At 43.2% G+C, this 14,355-nt stretch overlaps 1 protein-coding gene across 1 annotated transcript; it reads left to right on the top strand.

Annotated features, from left to right (window-relative positions):
• Positions 1-6,142: 6,142 nt before the first annotated feature.
• Positions 6,143-13,143, top strand: LOC122549179 (tribbles homolog 2-like). The gene is made up of 3 exons (XM_043688545.1): positions 6,143-7,266; positions 7,923-8,215; positions 10,200-13,143. The coding sequence occupies exons 1-3, from the start codon at positions 6,973-6,975 to the stop codon at positions 10,690-10,692; spliced, it is 1,080 nt and encodes a 359-aa protein (XP_043544480.1). The 5' UTR covers positions 6,143-6,972; the 3' UTR covers positions 10,693-13,143.
• Positions 13,144-14,355: the final 1,212 nt, after the last annotated feature.

Raw genomic sequence — 14,355 nt, 5'->3', positions numbered from 1 at the left:
AATCATTTTCTTGGGAATGACTGAGCTGGAAAAGGTCCAGGTTTCCATGACCAACATACATTAATTTGAGATGATAAGCACTATTTTGTTTTTTATTCATTCATTCACAGGACGAGGGTGTCATTGGCTTGGCCAACATTTATTTCCCATCTCTAATTGCTCAGAGGACAATTAAGAGTGAACCACATTGCTGTGGTCTGGAGTCACATGTAGGCAAAACCAGGTAAGAATGACATTTTCCTTCCCTAAAGGACATTAGTGAACTGGCTGGATTTTTCCGACAATCAACAATGAATTCATACTCATCATGAGACTCTTCATTCCATTTTTCAAAAATTGAATCCAAACCCATTACATGGGTCTCTGGACTAATAGTCCAGCAACAATGTCACTAGGCCATTGCCTCCCCCCAGAGGAGGTTATATTGAAAGTTTCAGTTTTATTTTGCTTCCTGTTTTTCCTCCCCTGTTAAAAAATGGAAAAATGTGCACGAAGTACTGACCCCACCAGGACACCCAGAAAACTCCATGATAAAATGATTCAAAAATTTGAATCTAATCATAAGGAAAGTGATTCTACTTTTGGAGCAGAAGTTTGTTTAGGCTAAGTAAAGCCACAACTCAGTGATAATTTAAATTCCATTGCATTGATACAGTTTGGTTAATTTATATCTTTTACATATAAATTACCACCTACAAATCATAGGTCTGTCTTGTGAAGTCATTATAACTCAGAGACTGTCTGTATTCTAACATAGAAACATATGAGCATGATTAGGTCACTCAGCTGTTCAGGCCAGCTCTACCATTCAATATGATTGTGGCTGATTATCCAAATCAGTAACCTTTTCCTCCTTTCTCCCCACACCCTTTGATCCCTTTACCCCTAAGAACTACATCCAACTCCCTCTTGAAAACATTCAGTGTTTTGGCAGCAATCGCGTTCTGTAGCAGAGAATTCCATTGGCCCACCATTCTCTGAATGAAAGAATTTCTCCTCATCTCAGTCCTAAATGGACCACTTGGATTCTTAAACTGTGACTCTTGGTTTTCGACTGCCCAGCAATCAGGGACATCCTTCCAATGTTTACCATTTCTAATTCTGTGAGCATTTTATATTTTTTATGAGATTTTCCCCACCCCCAACTATTTCTTTAAATTCCAGTGAATATAGATTAAAGATTAGGTTCCCTACAGTGTGGATACAGGCCCTTCGGCCCAACAAGTCCACACCGACCCTCCGTAGAGTAACCCACCCAGACCCATTTCCCTCTGACTAATGCACCTAACACTATGGCACCTCTTTCCACCTATCACATTTCCGACGCCCCTCCCAGTCCATCCTCCCTACCTTTTATCTTAGCCTGCTGGACAAACTTTCCTCATTCCTGAAGAAGGGCTTATGCCCGAAACGTCGATTCTCCTGTTCCCTGGATGCTGCCTGACCTGCTGCGCTTTTCCAGCAACACATTTCCAGCTCTGATCTCCAGCATCTGCAGACCTCACTTTCTCCACCTAACACTATGGGGCAATTTGGCATGGCTAATTCACCTGGCCTGCCCATCTTTGGATTGTGGGAGGAAACCGGAGCACCCAGAGGAAACCCACGCGGACACAAAATGTGCAAACTCCACACAGACAGTCGTCCGAGGCTTGAATTGAACCTGGGACCCTGATGCTGTGAGGCAGCAGTGCTAACCACTGAGCCACTGTGCCGTGCCCTGAAAATGAAAGAAGGTATGAATATAGTCCTAACTGATCCAGTCTCTCTTCATATGTCTATCTTGCCATCCCAGAAATCAGTCTGGTAGACCTTCATTGCATTAATTCAATAGCCAAAACATCCTTCCTCAGATAAGGAGTCAAAAACTGCACACAGTATTCCAGGTGTGGTCCCACCAAGGCCCTGCATAATTGCAGCAAGATGTCCCTGCTCCTGTACTTAAATCCTCTCACTATGAAGGCCAATATAACATTTACTTCTTTCACCGGCTGCTGCACTTGTATGCTTACTCTGTGATTGGCATACAAGGATACCCAGGTCTTATCGTGACTCTCCCTTTTCCAATCTGTCATAATTAAGCTAATAATGTGTTCCTGTTTTTGCCTACAAAGTGGATACTCTCACATTATACACATTATACTTTATCTGCAATACATTTACCCAGTCACTCAAGTTGTCCAAATTATTCTGAACCCCCTCTGTCTGGAACCTTTTCTCAATCATCTGATGTCTTCCTGTTTGCCTCTGTTCTAGTTCTCAACTTTTTGCTTTTTTGCCCCTTTCTCTCTTGTTTTACTTTTCCAGCTTTCTTTCATAGTTGTCTTCCTTGGAGAGGAGCAGGCTGAAGGCAGATATCCTACAACTTTTCAAAATCGTGAGAAGTTGAATGATGTAAATAGAGAGAAACATTTTCCCCTTGTGAAAGGATTGACAACCAGAGGGGGCAGTTATAAAGTTTGTTATAAAAAAGCAACTGTCAAATGAAAAAAATGTTTTCACAGAGCCAGTGGTTCAAGTCTGGAATGCACTGCCTGGAAGTGTGGTGGAGAGAGATTTTATTGAGAGATTATTTAAATGTAAACAGTGTGTAGGGCAATGGGGAAAAATCAGGAATTTGACCCTAAGTCAAGATACTCAGAGAAGCTGTACAGACACTCATACATATTTATAGCGCAGAAGGAGACCATTTGGTCCATCATGTCCACACCAAGCAACATCGATCTGACTGCACTGATCCTGTTTCCCAGCTATTGGCTTGCAGCCCTGGAGGCTATGGTACACAACTGAATATCAAAATGCTGCTTAAATATTGTGAGAGTTTCTGACTAGACCATTCTTTCAGGTAATGAGCCCTGGACTCTTCATCACCTTCTGGAAAAAGTGTATTCTCAATTCTCTCTCATTTAACTTAAATCAATACTCTCTGGTTGTTGACCCCCTCCACCAATTGTAAATGTGCCTTCCAGTCCATCATAATTTTGCCTCTCATAATCTTATGCACCTATGCCAGGTCCCCTCTCAAACTTTGCAGTTCTAGGGAAAGCAATTCCAGCCTATCCAATCTTCCCTAATAGCTCATACACTCCAGCCCAGGCAATATCCTAGTATATCTCCTCTGCCCCTTCTCTAATGCAATCTCATCCTTCCTCTAATCTGGTGACCAGAACTGAATGCAGTATGCAGTGTGGCCTAATCAGCATTTTATGTAGTTCTAGTTATACCCTCTCTGCTCTTGTATTCTATGTCTCAGCTAATGAAGGCAACTACCCCATGTGCCTTTGATGGGCCAAATGATCTCCTTATGCAATGTAACAATACCTCTCTGTCTCTTAGGTGGGAACATTAATGGGTACATGGGAGTTAATGCTCAAAATGTTTGGATGTCCAAAGATGTGTAGGTTAGGTGGATTGTCCATGCTCAATTACCCGATGGTGTGCAGGCTAGATATTAAATGTGGAGTTATAGAGATCATCTGGTGGACTGGGTCTGGTTTGGATGCTCTTCAGAGTGTTAGTGCAGACTTGATGGGCCAGATGGCCTCTTTCTGCACTTTTGGGGTTCTGTGATCCTATTTTTAAAAGAGTTTGAATTTCTGGAAGGTGTTGCCCAAAAACTGGTGAAGAGCACACTGGAAACATTGAGTATGAGTAACAAATATGACCACGAGACCACTGCAATAGCAGTGAGAATAAAATAAAGGTAAATAAGAAGTAAAGCCTGGTGATATAACAGTGTAAGGACTAACCTTCAGGTTGAGATCAAACTGGACGCCCAAGGTGATACAACATTGTTTTCCATCTGAGCTAATAGCTGGGAAATGTGGGGTGGTCTAAGATTTAAAACCAACATCAAAGTCATGAGTCTGGCAGGAGATAAACTGTATGACTTTAATTGTGTTAGTGTTCGATTGGAGAAAATTGTAGCTCATCCATAACTTGACAGTCATATAACACAGCAGTGACTATTGCCTCAAAGCTAGTGAATGAGTGGTAGAGCAGGGAATTATTAGTTATGTAAAGACTGAAGTGACATCTATAGATTATGTCACTGACAGATAACATGTAGGCCAGAGGGAGCCAATGATAGAAGATTATAGTATTTGTAACATGACCTTTTTGGATAATGATGTGAGAGTGGGAAAAGAAGCCACTTGTCAACATATTCTGACAGTGTTGCCATGGAAAAGCAGGACATTTACAATTATTTATGCCATTTCCCCGATCACCCACTGGACAACCCTACAAATATATGGACTGTTGGAATGTTCCAAACTCTGAGCTTGTCTGGATAACCTAACAAGCACTAAATAGTGAGTGACACAATTATAATGTTGTTGGTAGTGCTTCCATAGTAGAATACATTCTTTCCCAAGTTATTTATTGCCTTCCACTAAGCAGAGATGTTCACCATCCATTTACTTCCTTCTTTTCAAGACCTAAACAGAACCTTGGTCCGACTATTATCAATGGTTGTAGAATTACATACCATTTGACAGAACAAAGAAGATGATCAAGGATGAGAGAAGATTTACAAGGATGTTGGCAGGTTTCGAGGATTTGAGCTGTAGAGAGAGGCTGAATAGGCTGGGGCTATTTTCTCTAGAACATCAGAGGCTGAGGGGTGACCTTACAGAGGTTTATAAAATCATGAGGGGCATGAAAAGGATGAATATTCAAGATCTTTTCCCTAGGGTACGGGAGTCCAAAACCAGAGGGCATAGGTTTAAGGTGAGAGGGGAAAGATCCATAGGGACCAAAGGGTAACTTTTTCATGCAGATGGTGGTGCGTGTATGAAATGAACTGTCAGAAGAAGTGGTGGAGGCTGGTACAATTATGACACTTAAAAGGCATCTGGATGGGTATACGAATAGGAGAGATTTGGAGGGATATGGTCCAAATGCTGGCAAATGGGACTAGATTTAATTAGGATATCTGGTTGGCATAGACAAGTTGGACCAAAGGGTTTGTACATCTCTATGACTCCAAATCCAGATGCCTGTTTTTCAGGAACAGAAATTATTCATCAAAAAATTGCTTGCATTGATAGCATGAACTGGCTGAATCCATTTGTTCAAATATTAGAATGACTAGAATACGAACAACTTTTAAATGAAATTTTTATCCATCCTTTCTGAAAAGGTTTGGACTCCTCCAAGAATTCCAGTCCTTCGATACTTCCAATTTGTTTTTGTACAAAGATGTCATTACAAATTTCTGGAGAAGGCCAGACTTGAACCTGGACCTTCTGGCTAAGAGCTAGGGAATATACCATATTGGTTAATTATAAAATTCACTTGATAAATCCATGAACTGTTTAATATCATTGTTATGCTTCTTGTTCCATAATATTTTTTATGTTTAGTTGAAAGCAATTTCCAACATACTTAATAAAACATATTTAAGTGACAATGTATAAAAATCACTTGTAACTGCACTTTGTTGCTGCTTTAATCTATAATTTCATACACAGCTACAGAAGCTCTGAAATATGCTGCTGAAACCTACGCCGTTAATATGCTGCTTAAAATCTCTTTGACCTAGACTTTTGGCCACCTGTCCTGATATCTCCTTGCTGGTTGGCAATTTTATTAGATAATAAATGCAAGATTGAGTAGAAATTATAAACAAAAGATTCCTAATACTTAAAAGGGTTTTGGTCACATCAAATGCAAACGGCTACAGCAGGTTGTGCATGAATGTATTTTGTTTGTTCTTGGCCGAAAAGCGATTGTGTTGATTTCACGGTGTTGTCACTACAAGCCTCGTAGGGAAGGGGAAGGGGGTGAAGTGTCCGCGAGTCCCTGTTGAAGTGACCTGAGGGAGGCGCTGATTGAGCGTGGTTCCCACGTCAAGAGAGCCTGCCCAAACTGGCTCCTTGCGTCATTCAGGGCAACCCATGTGATGGTCATGAATTGTGTTTAGAAACAGGATCGAATTAATCTACCGTAATATGTGAAAGGTTAAATGTGCATCTGCAAAGCACTCAAATTAAAACCTCCGATGAAACGCGGATATTTTTAGTAATACTTCATGACCATCGCATGTTTTCCTTCAATCGTCATTATTTAGGGCCGCTATTCCTAAAACCTGAACTGATCAATTCTGGTCGAACTGTGAACTGCTGAAATGTAGACTCGCCTTTCATGTGGTGGGGTGCACAGTAAGGGTTTGTTTCGTTTTGAGACAGAGAGGACCGAGTGAAGGCGGTGTCGATAAGCTGCTTGCACAGGCTGTGGGTTTGCGGGCGGTGCCAGATTGCGTCAATGTGGCAGGGCGACCTTGTGTGGCGGTGCAGGTGAAACACTCTGCCTCTCTCCTGCAGCTAGGGCGACTCACTCGCTGAGTGATGTTGCAATCTCCCAGACTGTTATATTCAGCCACATTGTGACCCAGCCTGCATTCCACCGAGACACAGCACCGCACACACACTCTCTCTCTACCAGTTACTGCAACTTTTTTTTTGCCAAACAGGGCCAACTTGTCCTTCCAAGCTTCGCCTACATCCCATTGTCACCCCAAGGGGCACTCCGGGCTAAAGTTTGCAATGCACCCGTTCGCTTGGACCGTATCGGTGCGCCCGTGAGCACCTCTGCTGAGCTGAGCCGAGCTGGGATCTTCTCCAGGACTCGCCGCCTTCATTCTGGGATCTGGGGGAACTCAGTGAGGGAAGTGCAGAAGTAGGGGGATAGAGCCCCCTCCTACCACCCTCCCCATTTCATCGCAGAGCCGCCACAAAGCTCCGAAGTTGGTGGAGACGGATGGTTTGGACTTGCGCGAACTCATTCTCTGGCCGTCTGTTCGAATGAGGAATGTAAAGGCTGGTTAACGCTCTGGATATTGGAGTCTTCCCCTGCTCTGGAAGAAGAAAGAACTTTTCCCCCCACCCCCTTTGCTGTTTGGAATCTTCTCCCCCACCCCCACCCCAATTCCCTCTTGGTTCTCAGACCGAGCGGCTTTATTTGTTTTTAATGAGTTTAAACGTGCAGAGGGCGAGCCCCATCCCGATCCTCCGCAGCGGCCGATGGAGGCAGAAGCGGCTGGAAGCCGACGAGCCGGCCGCCAAGTGCCCGCGGCTCAGTGACTCTCCCCCGGACAGCGGATACCTCCCATCCCCGTGCTCCCCGAGCCCCACCGAGAGCTGCCCGTGCCTCTCTCCGGCCTCGGCTCGGATCGGTAACTACATCCTGCTGCAAAACCTGCAAGACAAAGACAATGTGTTCAGGGCCATCGAGAGCCACACCGGAGAGGAATTCGTGTGCAAGGTGCGGAAAATGCAATCGTGTTGGTGCGAATTATATCGGGGTGGGCGCTGCGTGTTTTTATTTTGTAATTTTGTGCTGAGACTTCTGTACGCGGTGCATGCACGCATTTTCCACAACCTCGGAGGGCAGTTTGTCGAGATGTGACTCTGGGGAATGTGTTGAGAGAGGCTGGGAGTTTGTGCAACTTGTGAGGTTTTTGATTTTTTTCCCCCCCCCAGTTTAGTTGAATGCAGTGGTAGGATTGCACAGTCAGACTAGTGCTGCCACTGTGTGGCCATCAAAGTGTGCAGCCGCTTACTTTTCTCAAGATAAATCAGGAAATAACCTCTCCACCCACCTTCAAAATGTCAATGCTCAATAGATGGGCGAAATCTACTTTTATATGTTTGCACCATGTTGAGTTCAGACTGATAGAGGTCACTGTATTAAAAATAGTATTGGTGAAATTCGGCTCTACTGGCAGTACCTGTGGTGAAAGAAACAAACTAAATGCTTCGACTCCAGCCCTTCTACCAGAGCTTTCTTTGCTTTTATTAAACTTCTATTGCTGCTTTTGAGCGGGTTTAGTTTGAGTCTGCATGTCGTATCCAATACCGCTATTAAAACGGGAGCTAACTTGTTAAGAGGTTGGTATTCAGTGTGTCTGTCCCTGCCAGGTTTTTGACATTCGGCGCTACAGGGATGAAATCGGACCATATCTGCAAATCCCAGCCCACGAGAACATCACGGCAATCGAGGAGATTCTCTTGGGGGAGCGGAGCTGCTATGTGTTTCTGCAAAAGGGCTATGGGGACATGCACCTGTACATGAGGAGCTGCAAACGGCTGGGCGAGGAGGAGGCAGCTCGGCTCTTCCAGCAGATTGTCTCCTCAGTCGCTCATTGCCATGATTCGGGCATAGTCCTTCGAGACCTCAAGCTCAGGAAATTCGTCTTCGCTGATGAACAGAGGTGGGTTTAGAGAGAGGGCAGTGCCAGCGGTACTTCAGCGCGTTGCAAAGCAGTGGGGTGATGCCCTTTAAAGGAGCCCTGCATCTCGCTAGAATAATGCCCAAAAAGCAAATTTGAATTGAAACTAAAGCTGCAGTGATTCACTAGGATTCGTGAGTGTGTTCTGTCAATGGGCCATGCTATATATGTCATGTCATCTGTACACGTTCAATGGGACAGCTTTGTCCTGTTTCCTGTTCAAAAGATTTTAATGCCGTTTTAATTTCTGTTCACAGAACTTGACCGAGAAATCCGTTGACATAGTTCCGTAGCTGCTTATTCATGTTCTAAGTCCAAAGAATTTTAATTCATAAAAGCCACATTAAAAAGGAATAATTTATTATGCGCGTGACATCTTTGTTCTAATTCTGTTCATTACATTGGCAACTTAATTCAGTTGAACTTGTCAACATATTTGGAAAATGCATTGCTACTCTTTTTTTTGGGGGGGGGCGAGGGATGTTGAATCATGTAAAATAGTGCGACTTCATTTCCGAATTCGATGCAAAATGGTAGTTTAATGCGCGTTTCAAAACAATTGTTTATTGCAGCTGAATAGAGCATATTGCACAAGGTTATCAAACATTTATAGAGTGGAGTTGGGCAAGTGCAGGTTTACTGAAATGGCACTATCGGCAAACTTTTAAATAAGTAAATTATTAATAGCAATATTAAACTTTTAAAATTGCAGCAGAGATCTGAAGTGAACAGCTCCCTATTTTGAGCACCCGCTCTGATTATTAGCTTTACGTTAGTACGGGTTTTCTTGTTTCCACCCGAGATCTCTCTCTGCTGGCTCCTGAAGCGTTTTAAAATCAAATGGCCTCGTTTAACCTGCATATTAAACAGTCTAACCCAGGGAATTAACCCGAGATTAGGCGAGACGAGCTGCCAAAGTGATTCCCTGAAGTGTAATTCTACTTTTCCTTTCCACTCGTTTTGCACGGTTCTGGCGTAAATGACTAGCACACGCTGGGGCAAACAGCGTTAGTACAATAAACGGAGGAGCTTGAGGGGAACACAAGACTTCGCTGATGAAGGGATGGGAAGAGGGCTTCCTGGAGAGCTAACACTAACGCCGATCCTGTGCTGCAAATTTCCGCATGATTTCAAAATCTAAGATTATGTCTTTGACGGGAGGCAGAATATTCTTTCATATCACACCTTGGCTGATCGGTGCGAGTTGGCAGTGAATTTGCAGCTCTGCTTGTCTCTTGTGCATGTTTGCAGCTGGCTTTGAACCGACTTTCTTTTCTGTTCATCATGTGCTGCAGATTTGGCAACACGGGGCGGTTTTGCAATTGAAGGGACTGTGTGTCAAAGCAGGTGTTGATTGATTCCGTGTCGTAAGGGACTATAATACACACACAGCAGGCTGCATGAGTCATGTTTTCCATTTACAAAACAGGAGAGCTGCAGGGTTCTGCCCTTTTCACGGCTGACGGGTTCAGATATAACGCAGAGTAAATCGCCGCTATCGATTTACCCTCCTTCAAGAGGTAGCCCGTAAATAAGAGGGGGGGGGGGGGGGTGTATTCAGATAATTATCTGCAAATCAACCCATTTCATTGGGAGTAGTCGCAATGAGATGAAAAGCCGCTTCTAAACGCTTCAAAACTTTGAAACAAAAAGGTGTTTGCAGTTGGGACATCAGCAGGGAGGTGTGAATTGTGAACTGTCTTTCCAGTTTCGGCTGCACATTAAAACCGAATATAAATCAGAATGGAGCTGTCTCCCTTCCCCCCCATAATAGTTCAGATTTTTAAAAAAGAGGAATGAGGGTATTTTAATTAAAGTTTGGGTCAGCGGGTTTTGACCTTGTGTTCACTGTCTGTGTGTGTATTTGGGGGGGGGGGGGACATTGTCCGCAGTTTCCTCCTGAGGGTTCCCCACCCCCGCTCCCAGCAGCAGCGGCTGATGAACTGTGTGTCTCCTTTCCCCACAGGACCAGGCTGAGGCTGGAGAGCCTGGAGGATGCTCACATCCTGAGAGGAATGGACGATTCCCTGTCCGATAAGCACGGATGTCCGGCCTACGTGAGCCCGGAGATCCTGAACACCAGCGGCTGTTACTCGGGCAAGGCGGCAGATGTCTGGAGCCTGGGTGTCATGCTGTACACGCTGCTGGTGGGACGCTACCCTTTCCATGACTCGGACCCTGGCGCCTTGTTCAGTAAAATCCGGCGCGGTCACTTCTGCATCCCGGACAGTGTGTCGCCCAAAGCCAAGTGCCTGATCCGCAGTTTGCTGAGACGGGAGCCCCCGGAGAGACTGGCCGCCGCTGATATCTTGCTGCACCCCTGGTTCCGAGCCGCCGCCTCCTCCTCCTCCTGCTCCTCCTCCCAGCAGCTGCAGACCGAGCAGGAAGGTCAGAACTCCGACCAGACCGTCCCCCAGCTGGAGAGCGACCCACAGCAAGGCAGCCCCTTCCTCTGCTGACCGCCCTGCAAGACTCGCGAAACTTCTGTTTTTCAACCAAACAAATCCCAACCATCCCGAAGAAAAGACCGAGCTCCCGCTCCCCCTCTTCCACAGAAGGATCTTTCCCAGACCAATTTGGACTGGTCTGAAATGGGCATTGAAATCCTTCCTTCGGGTAGAAGTTTATTTTTCCCAGCAACATGAGACGCTCACCTTCACACACCATCCCCACCCCCCAATTTAAGACCAGTTCAGATGAGACACAGCCAACAACCTCAGTTTTGTGTTCTGGAGTTTTTCGTTTAAAATTCACCACATCATCCCTCTGATCTATTTATTGATTTGAAGATTTATTTAAAAGGAAGCAAGTGCAGTCACTTTAACTTATTATATTTGTGAAACATTGAAATTGTTATGAATTTTGCTAATTTCTATATAATTGGTTGTCTTTTTAAAAAAGCACGACTTCCCTCTTGAGTCCAGGTTCTTTGCAAACATGAGATGGTCTGTAGGCTTCTGTTGCCCTTTGGGCCTCTGTAGGTGAGCTGGTGATTGAGCTGATCTTACTACAGCTCTAGGCCATCTATTCCCAGTGAAGGAACTTCATTACTGAACAACAGCGACGCTGGAATCTTTGGGGTAGTTAACAAGCATCGAACCACAGCCCTTACCATTAAGCTCTATTGCTGACTCAAAGCACAGTGCCCAACCAATGTCAATAATATAACTTGGCAATGTGCAGGGGTACCCTGCCTCTGGAGGATGCTTTCTAGCTATGCATTATACAGCAACCATTACTATATTGTGTTAACCTATTTAATAAATGACAGGATGTCCGTTCAAGGCAGCTACACAAATAGCCAGGAATCAGATGACATGGGTATAGCATTTGAGCTGTGCCTTTTGGCTTTCTGATGTTGTCTGGCCCCACTGATTTTACTGTCTTGGTTAACTATTCCATGATCCATACAAGATCATTCATTATAACACAATAAAAGATTGCATTATTTTTCAGTGAAGCACTTTCTTTTGTCAGCCCATATGATTGCATTAAATGTCAGAATATTGTAAACTTCCTTCTTGTCAAATAACTCAAACAGCTAATCTTATTGGTCAAGATGACAAAAAATTATTTGGGAATAATTGGCACCTGGTAAACATCAGATGGTAATATTTACCAATGGAAATGTAAGGGTTGCTCAGATGCATTAGAAAAAAAGTTAACATTGTTTAGGGGATATGTTTGAGGATGTAATGTACTTTCAGAATTTGGATTCTTGGCCCAGTGTGGCACAGCCTTTTAACGCACTCCCAATTATCTGTTATTAACTGTAATCGTGACATTGTACTAGAGTATGGTGGTTTACACCACAGGTATTCAGGTAAACCCTGAACTCGAGTAATCTTTTCTGATCTACAGACCAGACAAATATTACTTTCAGGCTTGGAGCTATGTTATAGTCAAAAAAGTACAGGCATCACACAAATGAAGCTAACATTTGTGAAAACAGCCAAAATGTTGCCTTGTCCATTGCTTTTTTAGATGTTGCTTACCACTTCAAAAAGTGATGGAGCTGCTGTGAGCCCCTGTACAGTTAATGATACCACAAATGACTTCCCTGATATTGCCACGTCCCTGCAGAAACCTTCAAAGTAGGACTTTTTAAATGCTAGCCTGTTAAAAGGCACATTTGTCAAACCAATAAGGAGGCACATGTTTAAAAAGTGCAGATTAAAAAGCACTGGTGTTATGCACTCATTACCCATGACCACTTTAAAACGTTGTCAAACTAACAATACCTTGACTGTATTTTCACTGTTGTGAAGCATCGCAGAAGCACCCAAGTTATGCCTGAATATGTTACACACTTGATCCTCAGTTAAAAGGTGACCGTTGTTATTATTGATATGTCTCCTTTTTTGTGTTTGTAGAGTAATTTTGAAGATATTGTTTTCTAAATGTGCATCCATTAAAGAACTCATTAATTAGTTTTTCAGATTTTCAAATGAGGTCACCAACTGCAGGGGTGAAGCCAGAGGTAACAGCAGGAAGATCACGCTTGAGTTAGATGTTGCATTTTTTCATTAACTACTGTGTATGTTTTGTTAATACCTCATGTAAAGTGGACAGGTAATCTGTGTCTTGTCTTGCATTTTTTTTCAGACAATATTGTATTGCTGTTGTGTTAAAGATCAGTGTAAATGTGAATTATTACAAGCAATATTATAAGAAAATCATGAGGTTTAAGGGACAGTGACATTTTTCTGTTGCACTGATGCTCTCATGGTTGGTAAGCTTATAGTATCTATGATACAAGTTTAGAAAGATAAAACTACTGGGAAATGCAACCCAAACTGGCAGCAATGTCCTGCTGAAGAATATGAAACACTATTTTAGAAATGTAAATATGTGAAAACGTACAGATGTAAATGATCTTACAGCAATAAAAGCAAAAATATCTGAACCAATAACGGTTTCTGCTGTGTGCTCCATTAATCAAAGTGCAGTAAGAGTTTGATGAATTAAAGTTCTCTTTTACAGCTGAATTGTTTTGGAAGATTGAATTGGACCACGCTGTTGTCATTGACAGTGATCGGCAGGAGATGACTTATGAAGAACTTACACTTGCGTTATGACTGCGAAGTTCATGCTATATGGTGTTACTGGAGATGCTATAAAGCTTGCAAATGTTGAGCAGATTTACCTGTGGAACAATTGAGGAATAGGAGCAGGTCTTTCAGCCTTTCATACCTATTTTGCCGAGTTGGTTGAAATGAGCCAGAGTGATGTACCAAACCTTTCTGGACTTGATTGCTTTTGCAAGTTTCCAATGGGTCACTTAGCACGGAGGATGCTTTGATGAAATCTCACAGGTTTGATGCATCTTGTAGCAATGATACCTGATGTACATTCAGAAAAATGTGCAGGAGATAGGGGAGCCCAGTATGAGTTTTGTGTTTAACCTGCTGTGTGCATTTGGCTCTTGAGTTCACATACTTGTGTGCACACACTAATTGTGCATGATTAATATCTTGGTTTCGCCTTATGACTAAGCTTTTAAAGGAGGAGGCAGACCTTTCTATTTTGTAGAAAAGGAATTACAAAAGGGAGGTCAGAGACATTCATTTATATGCTGGCAGATAAGGTGCCATCACTAGTGTGACAGCAGTGACATTGCAACTCAATTCAGAATCTGATCAAAAACCTCTTTGTTTATCCACTCAGTGTAGCTCTTTATATCTATGTTGGCAAGAAAGGAGTGAAGCAAATAATGCTAAGCTGTTGAAGGCAATATGGCTGCACAAGGAATCTGGGATGTTGCAGTAGTTTATTCTGCAATAATTTCTGTACTCCTGAGCACGTTGACACCTTCCTTGAGAGTGGTCCATGGACACGGATTGTTCTTAAGTTTTTTGCGAAAGACACCAGTATCACTTCAGGAGCTCAGATTGTGTGCTGGCAGATATTTTAACTACAGGGGAATCGCATTTCAACTCAATTCCATTTTCCCATCAATGACTTTACAGGGGTCATTCAACAGTAATCAGGAGCAGAAAATTTAATCAATTTTTCACTCTAGTTGGTCAAGATTGTCCATAATGCAATCCTGGTTACAATCAGCTAACTGGGTGTAGATCGTAGAGGGAGCAGTTCTTATGATGCAGTGATAGTTTCCGTAC

This window comes from Chiloscyllium plagiosum, chromosome 4 (genome assembly GCF_004010195.1).
Source record: "Chiloscyllium plagiosum isolate BGI_BamShark_2017 chromosome 4, ASM401019v2, whole genome shotgun sequence".
Lineage (NCBI taxonomy): Eukaryota > Metazoa > Chordata > Chondrichthyes > Orectolobiformes > Hemiscylliidae > Chiloscyllium > Chiloscyllium plagiosum.
Note: the sequence above shows the minus strand (reverse complement) of the source record. Positions and strands in the feature narration are given on the sequence as shown.

What these genes read in the sequence shown, in the direction of transcription:
- LOC122549179 (XM_043688545.1), top strand. Translation starts at nt 6,973, where the DNA reads ATGAGTTTAAACGTGCAGAGGGCGAGCCCCATCCCGATCCTCCGCAGC. An exon ending in GAGAGGAATTCGTGTGCAAG is followed by an intron (nt 7,267 to 7,922) that starts GTGCGGAAAATG and finishes TGTCCCTGCCAG; the next exon opens with GTTTTTGACATTCGGCGCTA. An exon ending in GTCTTCGCTGATGAACAGAG is followed by an intron (nt 8,216 to 10,199) that starts GTGGGTTTAGAG and finishes CTTTCCCCACAG; the next exon opens with GACCAGGCTGAGGCTGGAGA.